Source organism: Anolis sagrei, chromosome 5 (assembly GCF_037176765.1).
Source record: "Anolis sagrei isolate rAnoSag1 chromosome 5, rAnoSag1.mat, whole genome shotgun sequence".
Taxonomy (NCBI): Eukaryota; Metazoa; Chordata; class Lepidosauria; order Squamata; family Dactyloidae; genus Anolis; species Anolis sagrei.
Window position 1 is genome coordinate 161,386,923 of NC_090025.1, and position 16,837 is coordinate 161,403,759.

A 16,837-nucleotide genomic window follows, 5' to 3' on the forward strand; every position below is an offset into this window, starting at 1 on the left:
AGAGAAGGGGAATGGGTGGAAGAACTTAAATGTATCAGCAGAGTTATTTCCTCAACAGGAATTTGCAACAAGCATACGTAAAGTGAAAGCGCTTACAATACACATTATGATTAAGTTCCTGAGCTCTGTGAAAAAACAAAGCTTTGGGGAATCCAGAAAGCACATTTGCCTTAATGTGCTATAGGTAAAGGTAAAGGTTTTCCCTGACAATCAGTCCAGTCATGTCCAACTCTGGGGGTTGGTGCTCATCTCCACTTCTAAGCCAAAGAGCTGGCATTGTCCATAGATAACTCCAAGGTCATGTGGCCGGCATGACTACATGGAGCACCATTACCTTCCCCTTGAAGTGGAACCTATAGATCTACTCACAGTTGCATGTTTTTGAACTTCTCCCACTGTTAGACTGGGGCTAACAGTGGGAGCTCACTCTGCTCCTCGGATTCAAACAGCTGACCTTTTGGTCAGCAAGTTCAGCAGCTCAGTGGTTTAACCTGCTGTGCCACCGGGGGCTCCACGAATGACATTTGTTCTTGGACAAAGAAATTTAAAGGCAAGCAAGGCAGCATCTGGACATCTCAGACAAGGATGCTAAAGGGACACCTAAAAACTGCAATACATTGTGCGTTTTAGAAAGAAAATTCCCTCCAGATCAGGGCCTCCAGTGGAACATTTAGGACAAACAAAGCCGTAACGGAAAAAAAATGCTTATGGTTCCGTAGAAAGTGGTAAATTCCACATCAAACAGCACAGAATGCAGTTATTGCCAGATACTTGAAAAAACAGTCCTGTTCTGCTCAATATGTAGCCAGCATCCAGTAGGAAATGAAGCAGTGTGGTAAAAGAAATGCCAAGGCCAGGTATGTCAGTCACAATCTTTATTTCATGTTTTCACAAGAATACTCCTTATTTTTCATCCTTTCACCATCACGGTAATGATTGGGCAGAAAATTCATCAGTAAATAAATACAAAGCAACATGGGACAACTGAAATGCATCAAATGGAGGCAGCTATGAAAGCCAGAACCTGATAATGCAAAAAGCAGTACTCGTATTAGTGTCAGCAACTGAGCACTGTAACAAAGAGGAAGCTAAGGTTACATTTGATCACAGACATTTACTCCCAAGAATCATTGTGGAATTGCACTTTTTATGAAGACGGCAAAGTCCACTGAATGTGCGTACTTGTGTGGGCTCAATGCTTCTTCTGCAGCTCCTTCATTCTGTTCAGCGCACTTCCAGCTTGGAACCATTCGATCTGAGTCTCATTGAAAGTGTGGTTCAACGTAATTGTCTCTTGGCTCCCATTGGGGTGCTTGATGATGCATTTTAGGGGCTAGTGAGCAGACAAGGAAAATAACAGGCTTAGTTTCAGCATCCGTGATAAAATATATGAAACCACAATCATCCCAGTCAAAAAAATGCATCTTATTTAAAAACATATTTTTTGAAAGTAGGCGTTTGATCTGTGTTTTGTTATAATTTAACTTTCATTTGATTTAAATGATTTTTAGCTCAAGGGCTTACAAGAATATGACTCACTCTATTTACTCCCATAAATAATAATAATAATAATAATAATAATAATAATAATAATAATAATACCATCTGCCTGTGATAAAGAACTGGTGGATTCACAAGCCTGAAAAAGTTACAGAAAATGAACATGTTAAACTACTCTGGGACTTCTGAATCCAGACTGCCAGAGTTTTGGAGCCTTAGGGCTGAGAATAGCGGTATACAAATGAAGTAAATAAATAAATATTCCTGACATCACGGTCATGGAAAAAAAACAACAAGTATGGATTCTTGATGTTGCAATCCCAGATGACAGCAGAATTGATGAGAAGCAACTGGAAAAGCTCACACATTATGAGGATTTAAAGATAGATTTGCAAAGACTCTGGCACAAGCCAGTAAGCGTGGTCCCCGAATAATAATATACAAAAGTCAAAGCAAGAGATACTGAAAAATACATCGTCTTGGTTTTTCATACTACAGAACTAAAAAGGCAAGATACAGTTAAAAGCTAGTTTTCGAGAAAGAAGTTATTTTCAAACTACTGTATTCACAAGTAGATACCCTGAAAAACAACAGCCCTTTCCAAATGTGTAACATACAGGAAGTGAAGAAAGGCTATGCAATGAGTCAGCAAGCATTACCTTTCCAGGAGCAAAATCTTTCAGGCCCACGATACTAAGCTTGTCCACTGGGTGAATCTTGTCATAATCAGCCGGATCAGCAAAGGTTAGTGGCAGCAGACCCTGCTTCTTCAAATTTGTTTCTGTTCAGAAAAGTCAGTTTAATTAAAATATCTTAAGACTGCTTTCAAAATGGTATTTGTATCAATCTGTTTCAGCATGAAATGTAAATATAGAAAGAAAAGAAGGAATTTAGCAAAAGAAAATTTTAAACTAAACTGATGTATTTCAGCATGAGCTTTCCTGGCTCCAAGAAAGCTCATGCTAAAACATGTCAGTCTTCAAAGTGCTGTTACATTCAATTTCTCTCCTCTTTCTTTCCTTTTTTATTTTAGGTCATACATTCTAGCTGAAAGGCTCATTGTTATTGGTAAATGTTGCAATAAACTTGCACCCTTCCTTCACAAACACCAACAGATATTCGGTGAAGAAAAATACTGTCATGTAATGTCACTATAATAAAGGAAAGCAAGTCTCTTCATCCTACTGAAAATAAACTGTTCACAAAATTTACCTGTTTCAGCCTTGTACTTATCTACTATTCTACTGCCAATAGGAAGCTGTTACTTTAAAAATACTACTGCATATAGGAGCAGCATTTCAGGAGGAGAGCCAGACAACAAATTAAGGTCTGAACATCTAATATTATAGTTTAAGGAGTTTGCATCAGAATAAGGATTCTTCACACACTTATGGAGCAGAATAAACTACTCCACATCTGCATGCTTGTCCACAATGCCCTGCCTTATGCACAGAGGAAAAATTGTTTAAAGCTACAGACAATGCAGTTGCTGTTGCCCGTTTCTAGTCTAAAAATATTTAGCCACTTGTGCTCCCTATATTTTATCAGTTTTGTGCTTATTTATGCAATGCTTTTGATACAAAAAAAAAAAATAAACACACTTGGGACTATCACTTTAGTGGGAAACATGATGGTGATGACTCCTTTCATTCTATGTTGACAAAAATCTGCAAGATATAGTTAGATGCACTAGTGAGCAGATAACATTCTAACTTCTATATTGCAGGATATGATACAAAATACCCAAGGTATACTATAACTGTTTCAATACATACATTTTAAAAAACCTGATTTTCATTTAAGGGAAATGCATAATATCTCAGGAAGGTACCAATTATAGAGGAAGCAGTGAATCTACATATGTACAAGCCTGCAATGTCCCAGAAGATAAGACATTTGTACAAAAACCCAAACTAAGAACCCTCCCCAACATATTTGACAGTAGCTGCTTGAAAAAAAATTGGATTCTCACCATGAATCCTTGCAAAGCTCTTGACAATGATGGCTCTTCCTCCCAGGTGTCGTGGTTCCAATGCTGCATGCTCCCGACTTGAGCCCTCACCATAGTTTTCATCCCCAACTACAACCCAATTAACACCATGTTTCTGTGGAAACAAAAAACAGGTGCACTCAGATACATTTTTCTTAGGAGTTGCAACTTTTGAATTTTCACCAAGTATTTATAAAAATAGATTATGTTACAAAGTCTTTTGAATAAATAAATGCCTGTATGCTATGAACAATCACTATGGAGAAGCTACCGTCTCAAATGAATAACTATCCCCATATATGATGGTGGTGAGTAGCCAAGAGTTGAACACACTTCCTTAGAGTTCTAGTAGCCAAGAACGTTAGATGAATCCAAAATGATGCTGATGGAGAGTCTGGAAAACACGGAACTGCTGTACACAGAGAAAGACCAATGATCCATTTAGTTTAGGTCTATATATGCCAAGAGAGTACAATCTGTGGCTCTCCAAATGTTGCTGGATTAAGGCATCTGGCAGTAGTGGCTCTATAAGGTTTTCAAAACAAGCACTTGTCCTAGAGATACCAGGGATTGAACATGGGACCTCAAGCATGTGCTTTATCATTGAGGTATGGGCCTCCTGCTATTAGGTGTCAATGTAGAGACCTGCATGCAATGGAATCCTGACGTTGCAAGATTAACTGTGGTGACAGTAATTCAATATGAGATGAGACTAGGATTACTGATGAGAAGGTAGGGTTGAAATAGAAGAAACAAAGACCTTGTAAAAGCTGTGGCCTACCCAGATCTTCCCCCATTTTCAGTGTTTATTTGACAGTTTGACTGTAATTGTGAAGGAAGAGGGACCACCTCAGCATCTAGTGGCTGAAAGCAGAACAGCAGCCTCTTGTAGCTGCTCCCGCTAATACACTATTGTGTATAAGCAATGTAGGAAGCACACAGCTATTTTATGATCCGCAATTAGAGTGGTACAGAAGGGGCTGCTGACAACAACACCACTCTTTCAAGTGTTTACATTTTAGAAAAAAAAATGTAAAGGGAGCAGCAGCATGTGTGAGAAAGTGGACAGAAACCACACACCTTGGTTCCCACGATGCTATTTACAGAAGTCTTTATTTTTTTTTTTACTTGCTTTCTTACTTACTAAATTTATATACCGCTTTTCTCCCTTTGAGGGAATTCGAAGCAGTTTCCAACATAATAAGGCAAAATTAAATGTGAAATACATATATGTGAAAACCAAAACATAATAGCTAGACATTAACATATATCTATAAATTAAAAACCTAACCATATTAAAACATAAAATAACATTTAGATATAAAGCACAAAGATGAAAATATCAATAATACAATAACATTACAAGTTATTACAAGTCTTACCTTGTAATAGCGGGCTGTGTCAGGAACAGGCCCAAACTCCTGGTTTAATGCATTCCTTACTGAGTTGGCCTTGTCATTCTCAATGTTTATGGCACCAATCAGCAAGTTGTTTGAAATGTTGTCCAAATGGCCACGGAATTTGAGCCAGGGACCTGCTGCTGAGATATGGTCAGTTGTGCATTTCCCTTTCACCTGGAACAGAAGGTAACAAGAGGAGCTCAACACAGGTAAGCGCAAAAGGGGCATTCTGACAACTTTAAGCACTTATCACAGGGGCTCCATGAGGGTGGAATTACAGCTTCATTGTGTATAAAAAGCATTGCTCAACTGTTCAATAATCCATTGCACGCCATCTACAGTTTACATTATTTTCCCTCCAATGGAAAGAAGAGCCTAGCTGTTCTGCAGGAGAAGCCGGAAGCCTCTGCTAGACTCTAACCAAGAATGTGATGCTATTGTTCTATTCCACCCTCTCTATTTGGGCTCTTTAAAGATCAGGATGGGTCATTATTGGTATGTATCTCTTGACTTCAATGTTGTAAGGAAGTTATTGAAACTAGGTATATGTATTTGAACTGTTTAACTATTTGGTTGGCAACCGTAGCTGAAAACTAGAGATAACTGGTTGTATCCATTGTGGCGTTGCCATGTAGACCAAGTCAGGCTAGCAGTAGAGTGGAAAGTGGGCGGAGCCTAGCGAGAGAAATCTATCTGCGTTTGAAAAGAAGCAGTCAGTTAGGGTTTGGAACTCGGAGTGAGCAGTTCCAGTTAGGAGGTCGTTTCAGTCAGCCGTCGAAGATAGTAGTTTAGTGGAAGAGCAGTGAGAGGGAATAGCAGTAGGTTTTCCAGCCTAAGAAGGCGGGAGGGAGAAACCTAGATAGTTTCTTTAGTCAGGGAAGGCTAAAGAAAGCTAGTTAAGATCGCTAGGCGGGAGAAGACTAGAGATCAGTAGTTTGATCAAGGACAGATCAAATTAGAAAGCTATTCACCTCAGGAAACATTGCTCAGTAAAGTGCTACATTTCACTAACAGTTGCTATAAGCTGTATCATTTGAAAGAGTGTTACTTAAAGTTCCAGAAGTCATTCAACAACTCGTAACCACACGTTTTGTACAAAATAAACTTGTTCTCTTTTGTTGAAGACTGTTTCATCTCAGTCAATCTGAGTCTGTGAAGCCAAATCTTATCATTGATGACCCATGCACCTCACGATTGGTGGCAGCTACCCTAGTTTACAAATAATTGGCCTCCCCTACAATATATTCTTTCCAATAAGTGAGGCCTGAGTTTAATTCCCTCCTTGATCATATACGCGCTTAGTTACAAATGTCAAGAAGGAATTCACGTATTGTCCCTATTCCCTCTCAACTATCCTCCCAATCGATAACCCTCCCAAAACCTGTGATCTCTGACAACATGCCCTGGCCACAGTGCTTATGAAAAAGTTCAGTGGGTATAGCACTGCATACAGTACTTAGATTCACAGCGATTCTAGAAAAGCTGAAGGGTCTACTTTCAAGATTAGGGATTGACAACTGATATGAACATACTAGCATGCTTCTCTCTTGTGAACCTAAATTATCACATGGGTGGCACAATTGGAATAAGACAGGCTATTAAGGATAAGGATATCAGAGCACACTTAATACTGGATGGCACCAAACCAATGCACCTATCAGGTATTCTGTCAGTCTTTACCTTTATGAGGATGAGCATGTCTTCCAGATCCTTGCCGTCCCATTTATCAAAGGGCTCAAGGAGCTGCAAGCGCTGGCTGGTGGGGCTCACATCCACATGCTGGCTGCTGCCATCCTTGGGGGGGTACTGGTAGGTGTCCTGCCCTGGATCAAATTCCTGCAAGAAAGGAAGAGGAAATAAATGCAAGGAAAAAAACAACACTTCACAAGGAAGTGATGCAAATGACAGAAAAAACAAATTAAACATGTTCATACAAATAATTAAGAAGCACAAGGACCACTCAAGCCCTCAAACATCCCCAACTAGCATTCTCTATGCTCTTTCCTCTTTAGGTGTCTTTTGGATAATGTAATCTTTTTTATTTTAGTTACAACTTCCATGCCCTTATACTGTCTACTAGTCTACTACTATCATGTTCATCTGCCTCACCTCAGATGCGATACCACTGTTTTCTGATAGAATTACAACCTATGTCATATTAAAAATAAGAACGATTTCTTCTTCACACAACTGTATTTAAATGAACATAAATTGATATTACAATTGATTTTAGGCACTTTTTAAAATTCTAGTAGCTTACTGTTTTAGGATGCATGTTTTTGTACAATTATGTTTCATTGGTGTAAGTATGTTTTAAGTATCTGTATTTCTTATTATTTTAATTCTAATTCTTTTTTGATAAGTTCTTTAATGTTCATTTTCTCTTTTTTACTGTTGTGTGTTTTTAAACATGCCATTGAATGTTTGCCTATTTTATATGTATGTAAACCTGCCCTGAGTCCCTATGGGGAGAGAAGAGTCTAGAACTATTATTGTTGTTGTTCTTGTTGTTCTTTCAGTAAGTCACTTTTGTATTATACAACAACAATAACAACAATGTATTTATTACCCATCTCTCTTTGTGGCTCAAGGCATAGTTAAAACAGTGAAGTAGCACAAATCACTATTAAAATACATATAGCAAATACAGAGGTAAAATGCAGTCTAAAATTTACCAATAAAATGCAGGTTAAATTTCACAAATTAGGATTGACTAGGTAGGCCTGCTGGAAGAGATAGGTTATAAGTTGTGTCTTAAATTCTGACAGCTGATTTAGCCGTTGAATCTCTTCTGGGAGGTCATTCCATGGTCTTGGGGCAGTCAATGAAAAGGTCTCTGGGTGACGGCTGCCCGTCAGTTTCTGGCTTGTTAGAATAGATGCTCACCAGAGGACGCCAATGTCCTAAGGGGTGAGTTGTGCAGGAGAAGGCAATCCTGTAGGTAACCCAGACCCAAGCCATGTAGAGCTTTTAAAGGTCAAAATCAACACTTTGTACTTTGCCCAGAAACTAACTGGTAGCTAGTGGAGTGACTTTAATATAGGTGTCATATATTCACTCCTGGATGTTCCTGTAACTAGTCTACCTACCATGTTTTGAACTAATTGAATTTTCTGAACTTGGTACAAAGGTAACACAATTTGAAGCGCGTTGTAAAAAGTCCAATCTTGAGGTTACCAGTGCGTGCACTTCCAACTTTAGGTCCTCCAAATCTAGGAAAGAGTGCAGCTGGCGCATGAGCCGAAGCTGGTAGTAACCACTCCTGACTGTCACATCTATCTGGGCTAATATTTGGAGACACAAATCCTGGAGCACCCCTACGCTGTGAACACAGTCTTGTGGGGGAGTGTGACCCCCATCCAGAACTGGTTGACATACCTTAACCCCCAGGTTACCCTTGATGGCAAGCACCTCTGTCTTGTCTGGATTCAATTTCAATCTGTTTTTGTCATTCAGCCCATTATTTCCTCCAGGCATTCATCTTATTTTCAGTAACCTAACATAATGAGTAGAAAATCTGACAAAAATTAAGATTACCAGTTTGGGTAACTCATCAGCATCAGGTGCATCAAGTTTGAACTTCTTTCCATCTGCTCCTGTCAGATAGTCGACTTCAGGGTTAAATTTCAGGGTGCCAGCAAGAGAGAGAGCTGTTACAATCTAGCAAGGAAAAATATCCATAATAAGTAAAAAGAAAGCCATTTTCCACATTCACCCTCACCACTTCCATCAACTTCTACAAAATTTTAAACGCAATACTATGAACTAGAAGCCTGATTAAAATCTTGCTACAAGTCTGAAAAGGAAATACCTATTAGGGAAACACTACTTTCAATATGAACTGCAATGAATATGTTAAAGAGCAGATATTTTTTGTGGTGAACCCTGAAAACAATTAAGCTGGCCAGCAAGAAACTGTCAGGTTGAGGTTTCTGTGAGAGAAAACAGGATTAAATATCACCTTTTGTAAAACAGTCAAAGAATTCAAGTCATGCAAAGACAAATCATTCTGTCTTGATTTCAGGAGAACTATTTGTACTTGCATTTTAAAAGTACTGTGGACCATTAAATTTTAAAGTCCTAGAGAAAGAAACAAGGGACGCAAGGGAGTTTTGCAAGTGGGGCGTTTCATGTTTCCATTGAGAACTACAGCAGAGCCAGTTCTTTGTGCCCATTTCTCTTCCCCGTCCTCATTCTCCTTTTAGCATCAGTTGGAAATACTATACCTCTGGTGAAGTCACAAAGGCATGGGTTTCTGGGTTGGCATCATTGCGGCCAGTGAAGTTTCTGTTGTAAGAGGTAACAATTGTATTCTTTTCTCCCTTTTTGATATCCTTTCTGCAGAGAAACAAGCATAAGCTGAACCACACGCAAAAATCAACTTCTCAAAAAGGTAAACAAAAGGCTTTGTCATAATCTATGGTAGAGAGTTTTCCAAACAGTGTGTTGTGACTTGTTCATGTGTCAGCTGCAGTTTATGAGTGTGTCACACAAAAGTAACTAAAAACCTTTGAGTGTATGTTGAATAAACAATAAGTCATATATCTAAAAAATATAAACGAAAGGTTTTCAAGAGATACGTTGTGTCCCCATACATTTCATTATTACAATTTATTTTATATGTCCATTTTTTTTCAGGGATTGGCTTAACTTCCAAGTTTGCCAGCAAATATGACTTATTGTTTATTCAAAATACACTCACAGGTTTTTAGTTACTTTTGTGTGACACACTCATAAACTGCAGCTGTCACATGAACATGTCGCAACACACTGTTTGGAAAACTCTGTACTACACTGTTAAAGAGTTGCTATCTCATTTTAAATTCCTGTGATTTGCAGTTCAGGGGGAACCTTAAAAATTCTCAGGCAGAAAAGTCCTGCACTTCTAAACTACAAGCCCCAGAATTCTGCAGGAGGCAGCCACAAAATTTAAAGTGGGATGCACACTCTTTACCCACTCTTTAAGCTCCACTGCAGAGCTTTCCAAACATTTTATGTCGGTGACACACCTTCAGAGACATTTTGCATGTCAGCAATTCAGTTATTTTAAATATATAAATGAAAGGTTTTCATGAGATATGCTGTGTCGCCATACATTTCAGTATTACAATTTATGTTATATGTCCAATTTTATTTCAGGGATTGGCTTAACTTCCAAGTTTGCCAGTAAAACTGAATTACTGACTTGCAAAATGTCTCAGAAGGTGTGTCACCGACATAAAATGTTTATCTGTTAATACTTTTCTATAGCTACATTGGGGCTGGCCTCTAGAAGTTGTAGGATTGCAATTCCTAGCTTTCATCATATTTGACAGTGTTAGCTAAACATTTCTTTGCTATCAGGCATTTGAGGGAGGACGAGGGGAACACTACTTGGGAGGTGTGGGGGGAGCTGGAGAAGATATGTAGTTTTTTTGTAGTTTTTTACTGTATTTTAACTTATATCCATAGATCCCCAATGGCGCAATGGATTAAACCCTTATGCCGGCTGAACTTGCTGACTGACAGGTTGCTGGCTCAAATCCAGGGAGCAGAGTGAGCTCCCATTTATCAGCTCTAGCTCCCCATGCGGAGACATGAAGCCTCCCACAGGATGGTAAAACATCAAACATCCGGGCATCCCCTGGACAACATCCTGCAGACGGCCAATTCACTCACACCAGAAGCAACTTGCAGTTTCTCAAGTCACTCCTCACACGGAAAAAAATACCTAATTATTTCTTAATTTTTAAATTTATTTGGTTTTATCATGTAATTGTAAGCTGCCTTGAGTCCCCATGGGGAGAAAGGAAGGGTAGAAATAAACTTAATAATAAAAAATAGCTAATGAGAGTTGCAAGAAATAACATTTCAAGGGACTGCTTTTGCCCATAAACTCAAAATTCTCCATTTAAAAAGGACCAATTTTTACAGGAAAAAGCGTCATCTATAAGATACAATATTATGTTCCACATATATTCCACCTTACCTGTCCCATTGGCCTATGCAGGGCCCACAAGCATTGGCAAGAACTATTCCACCAACATCACGGAGGGTTTTGGACTAAAGGAGGCAAAGAAGAGAGTTAGCCTATGGAAGACTAGGAAGTGGCCATCCCAACTACTGAATTCTCATCTGCCGACCACCAACCATTGCAATCGTCAGACTACTCACATAGCCATCCCTTTCAATAGTGGCACGGATCTGCTCAGAGCCAGGTGTAATGGTGAACTGAGACTTGCATTTAACCCCATGGGCAAGTGCTTGCTTTGCCACTGCAGCGGAGCGGCCCATGTCTTCATAACTTGAATTGGTGCAGCTGCCAATAAGACCTTTGCACATGGAACCAAGAAGAGAAATCAATATCAGACTCTTCCAAGATTCAGCCCCATCTCTTACATCAGTGGCTCTCAACCTGCGAGTCCCTAGGTGTTTTGGCCTACAACTCCCAAAAATCGCATCCAGTTTACCAGCTGTTAAGATTTCTGGGAGTTGAAGGCCAAAACATCTGGGGACCTACAGGGTGAGAACCACTATCTTACTTAAATGTAATTCAGCAGTACTTCTTTTCCCAGTTTGAAGAGCTATCCGGGGGGGGGGGGGGGGGGTGGATATGGCCAGCTTTCTGCCATAATCACTTAAGTCTGAATGACTCAAACATACTCCCTAATGAAAAGGTGACAGCTTATAGTGAGATGCTGAAAGGCATTATATTGCTCAACATAGTCTAAACCGAGTGTTCCCAAAGTTTTTCAGTCATGGAACTACTCAGAAGACATTTATTTTCTGCAGAAACCTAACTCTATCCTTGATTTGTTTAATCAAAATATCATAGAATCCAACTCCATTTGTCCATGTAAGGAAACACAATTTAAGCCTTCCTGATAATCTTTGTTTAAAAACCTCCAAAGAAGGGGACTTTGCCACATACGAATATCTTCTGGGTCATTTTATGGAAATTCAAATGCTTTCCCAATCTTCTATATAATGTCTCATTTTTTAGTAAAATTTACTTTTGTTATTGTATGAATAATAACTCAATATCCCAAATATCTTTCATCTCAAAAACTGTAGAAGAAAAAATAATCAAAAAGAAATGTGAAATCAGTGTGAAAAATTAACTACACACGAATTATTTTATGTTGTCCTGTTTGCATCGCTGCTGTTTTGTAAGCCGCCACAAGTCCCTCTAGGGCAGTGATTCTCAACCTTTGGTCCTCTAGGTGTTTGGAACTTCAATTTCCAGAAATCCAAGCCAGTTTACAAGCTGTTAGGAATTGTGGGAGCTAAGATCCGAAACACTTGGAGGACCAAAGTTTGAGAACCACTGCTCTAGGGAGATGGGGTGGGATTTTTATTTATTTGTCGTGTCAGGGCAACCAGTCAATGGGGTGGGATATAAAGATATTATTATTATTATTATTATTATTATTATTATTATTATTATTATTATTATGCAACAGTAATGCACACCTTTTCTGGCCAAATTACAAAGCGTGCACTTGCTGCTGTGCATCTGGCAGCAAATACTTGTTTTGCTATCAGGGTTTTGAAAATTGAGGTGCACATTACATTCAATGGCACATTACATTCAAGTAAATACGGATACTCTTGTTGTAAAATGCTGAAATGTATGGTTTAGACTTGCACGACTTGTCATCCTCCAGGTGTTCTGGACTTCAGCTCCCAGAATTCTTTACCACTGGACAAGCTGGCCAGGGCTTCTGAGATTTAGAGTCCCAAACACCTGGAAGGCCACATAATGTACAGGTCTGGTATACACAGTAATGACATACTTGATAACAATAGCTGTAGCACAAATAGCTATTATGGAAACTGTAAATCAAATTGGTCTCATATGGTTTTATTTTAAAATCCATTTGAAATTTGATTATTAAGATTTTTTTGAAGAACCCTTACAACGGTTTTTTGGAGTCCTAGGGTTCCGCAGAACAGTTTGGGAACCACTGGTTTAGACAATAAAACCTTACTACACCACAAAATTTTAGTTCCATCATAGACAAGTGATGAAAGAGAAAAATTCTCATCATGCTTTTCCTCTCTTCGTGCACACCTGGTGTACAGAGTATTCTTCCTAGGAATTGGTAAGATCAAAACAAAATAAGGAACATGAAAGAGGGCTACTTTGGGGGGGAAACACCACATACTAGAGAATTATCAGCAAAAAAAAAAAATACTCACCAACTCTGATATCTACTGGCCAGCCCTTCTTTTCTGCCACAGAGCCAATCTCTTCCACACTGTGCGCCAAATCTGGAGTGAAAGGCCCATTAATAAGGGGTTTCAGCTATAGGGAAAGAGGAAAGGCACACAATGGTTGAGAAGATTCTGAATAACAGTGCTACGTCAGAATGCCACAAAATTTATACAACACCAAGAAAGGCACTTTTTTTAGCAGAATTCAGTACTCTTTCAAAATGCTATACTTAAGCATCTTTGTTACAAATTCAAAAGAAAGGAAGAAACTATGAAAATGAACAAAATCTGGCTACCAGTATTAAAAATATAAAATTATAACAGTAAATAAAGAACAAAACTCAAAGCACAGGGGAACTGCAGACAAGAAACTATCAGGAATAGCTAATCACTTCTCAACAAAGGATTCCCCCAGGCAGGAACAAGCTACACCTAAAAACTGTCAGGCCATCAAATGGTAATTATTATTAATATTTTGTATCAAAAGCATTGCATAAATTAGTATAAAACTGATAAAAATAGAAGGTGTGCAGGCGGCTAAATATCTTTTGACCAAAAACAGGCAACAGCAACGGCATTGTCTGTAGCCTTTAACAATTCCTCCTCTGTACATGAGAAAGGCACAATGAACAAGCATACAGATGCAGAGTTGTCTGTTCTGCTCCACAGTCACACAAGGTATGGGATTCTTTTAGGTAGTGCCATTTTGCCAGGTTGTCTTTTGACCTGCCCACTCCACTTCTGAGCCCATTCAGTGACTTCCAGGTTGCCCGTTCTTGGTTTGCCCCTTGGAGGAAGACCCTCGCGGGGGGGCCATCCAGTTGGGATTTCCTGATTGTTAATCAAGGTGGCCAATTGAAACATTCACACCTAACTCAAACAGACAAGAGTTTTTTCTCCCACCCTGAACTTTCCACAGATATATAAACTCAATTTTCCTAGTTTACAACAGACCTCACAACCTCTAAGGATGCCTGTCATACATGCAGACGAAACGTCAAGAGAGAATGCTTCTAGAACATGGCCATACAACCCGAAAAACCTACAACAACCCAGTGATTCCGGCCATGAAAACTTTCGACAATACATTTATGAAATCATTTCCCAAACATCTAACATTTTTCAAGAGCCTGAAGAGCCTTACTTCATTGAGGTTAATTTCAATTAGCTGATCATAAGGACAGCCAGGATCAGGCTTCAAGTGTTCTTGGAACTCATCTGCCAAGCTAGCAATTTCTGAAATCAGAAAGGAGAGAAAGATGAAACAATAGTTCAAGAGCAGACGTACTAGTAACAATTACCTGTAAAACAAGTAACTTCTTTCCTAGAGCTCTTAAGGATGATGCAACAACTACCTCAAATTTCAAAGTATGCCACATCCAAATCCACTATTTTATGCATAATTTATGATTAGCGATAACCAGGGAAACATCTCAGGCTCATATGCCCCTCTGACTATGCTCTGTGAACAAGGAAAAGTATGAAAGCTTCAGCTATTAATCTAGAACAGGCCAAGTTCACTATTACATAAACTTTCAGATATATGCTTGGCTTGTTCTAACTAGTCAGGTGGCTTAAAGGAGCACCCCTTTAAAATTATATTATGGTTCATCCCATGAAATTTCTTGAGTGTTTCTTTCAAGATTTCAACTCTTCTTTGTTGAAATCAAATCAATTACAATTAAAATAAATGGCAAATAGATGGCAGACTGGAACTATCCCAGTGATTTTCAATATCTTCTCTTAATATTACTCAATATTATCCATGTTCTTAAATATAATATACCAAAGTATATAATCACCTCATTGTCTTGCAAGCCAGATTGTCTAAACAATAGTTTGTTTAAAGCAGCATACAATTAGCAAGGTTTGCCTAAGCAACAACACTTAAACACATAGTTCAAAAACAGAAAAAAAGACCATTTATGAAGACAGCAAAGAACCGAAAGTGACTGCTCTTGTTTTCATTCTTCTTGGGATTCTGTCTACATAGAAAAAACTATAATGAAGCACATCCATCTTTCCTAACAAAACAGAATAGGGACAATTTCTTAGTGTTTTTCATACTGCTTGACACCGTATCAACCTACCAGTTCGCCCAGTCTTGGACAAATACTTCTTCATCCGAGAATTGTAAGGGAAGATGGAAGTGGTAGCACCAATCTCTGCTCCCATGTTGCAGATAGTTGCCATTCCTGGAGTTGAAAGAGATCCATAGCACAAGTGAGGACAGGAAATAGACATTAAAACCTATTTATCAACAACTATAAGGAGATATTTCAGATTCTCATCAGGAATAATAAAATAGTGCATCTTAGAGATAAAAGAGCCACCTAAATGCCTTAAATGCACAGATTCCTGTCTGCTCTTGGAAGCTAAATAGAATCAGTGGATGGAAATGAATATCAGGTGCTATAGGTTGTAATTCAGAAGAAAAACTGGCAAAACCACCATTCCATGCCTTAACATTGGAAAATCTATTTTATTCCCAGTTCATACCTTAAAAGCATCTATTCAATCCCAAGAGCAGAAAAAATTGTCATAACAAATCTGAATAAAGTAATGCTTTAATATGTAGAACCAGACATTAAATCAATGATTAAACTACTACTATTTGCACTGCAATGTTTGAAGGAAAGATGATTTCTCAGAGTACTACTAGCTTTGCCAATAAAATAAGCTATATTTCACTGTTGTCCATCACAGCAAACTTTTTATTTGCAGCGACTGTGTTTTAAAAATGTTATTTTTTTGTAGAAAGCACCATTATTAGGCACACAGCATTACATGTTCCTGGTATTATGCTTTATGTTTGTTTTATGTCTAATATAATAGGTTGTTTAAATTTTATTCTGATTTGCTAAGTTATAATTTGTTTTTATATGCTTTGGAGTTTAAATTTTGTTATTATGTGTCTATTGGTTGTTATGTTCAGGCACTGAATGTTTCCCTTTTTGTGATTGGAATCTGCCTGAGTACCTTCGGGGAGATAGGGCAGAATACAAATCAAGTTTTATTATGATATTATTATTATTGTTGGTGTTGTTGTTTCGGTTTGAAGCAACAGTCCTTGGGCTGTGATTGCTTGAATTTTCAGAAAGGAAAGTCTCAAATTAGCTCACAGGGACCAGATCTTTCTTGACATCCTAGTCCTAACTCTGTTTCTGCAGACAAAACATTCAGGAAAACTGAAGAATTTTTATTCTTTAAAAACATCAACCAAATGAAGAATGTCAACCCTGTCAAAAAACTGAGAACATATCAAGTTTTCTCAAACTATTACAATGGCATCAACCAATCTATTTTTGGTTGGCTCTGATATGGCCCAATTCACCTGCTTCAGTTGTATTTGTATCCTTAAGCAGTATACAAATAATCTTTTCGATTAACACTACTGATCTACTGCATTTGGGTAAAGGTTTTCCACTGACATTAAATCAAGTCATGTCTGTCTCTGGGGGTTGGTGCTCATCTCCATTTCTAAGCCGAAGAGCTGGGATTGTCCTAGACACCTTCAAGGTCAAGTGGCCGGCATGACTGCATGGAGTACCGTTACCTTTCCGCCGGAGTGGTACCTATTGATCTACTCACACTTGCATGTTTTCGAACAGCTAGGTTGGCAGAAGCCGGGGCTAACAGTGGGAGCTCACCCCGCTCCCTTGATTTGAACCGTCGACCTGGTCAGCAAGTTCAGCAGCTCAGCGGTTTAACCTGCTGTGCCACCAGGGACTCACTTTAAGGACATAGTTCT

At 38.7% G+C, this 16,837-nt stretch overlaps 1 protein-coding gene across 1 annotated transcript in view; it reads right to left on the reverse strand.

Annotated features, from left to right (window-relative positions):
- Positions 1-860: 860 nt before the first annotated feature.
- ACO2 (aconitase 2) overlaps positions 861-16,837 on the reverse strand; it is a 28,837-nt gene continuing 12,860 nt past the window's right edge. Inside the window, exons 7-18 of the mRNA XM_060777130.2 lie at positions 15,177-15,281; positions 14,231-14,322; positions 13,072-13,177; positions 11,044-11,201; positions 10,859-10,932; positions 9,117-9,228; positions 8,428-8,550; positions 6,571-6,726; positions 4,873-5,064; positions 3,473-3,605; positions 2,160-2,281; positions 861-1,333 (exon numbers count right to left, since the gene is read on the reverse strand). Coding sequence (XP_060633113.1) covers positions 1,193-1,333; positions 2,160-2,281; positions 3,473-3,605; positions 4,873-5,064; positions 6,571-6,726; positions 8,428-8,550; positions 9,117-9,228; positions 10,859-10,932; positions 11,044-11,201; positions 13,072-13,177; positions 14,231-14,322; positions 15,177-15,281 — 1,514 coding nt within the window. The 3' untranslated portion in view covers positions 861-1,192. The remainder of the gene's footprint in view (positions 1,334-2,159; positions 2,282-3,472; positions 3,606-4,872; positions 5,065-6,570; positions 6,727-8,427; positions 8,551-9,116; positions 9,229-10,858; positions 10,933-11,043; positions 11,202-13,071; positions 13,178-14,230; positions 14,323-15,176; positions 15,282-16,837) is intronic.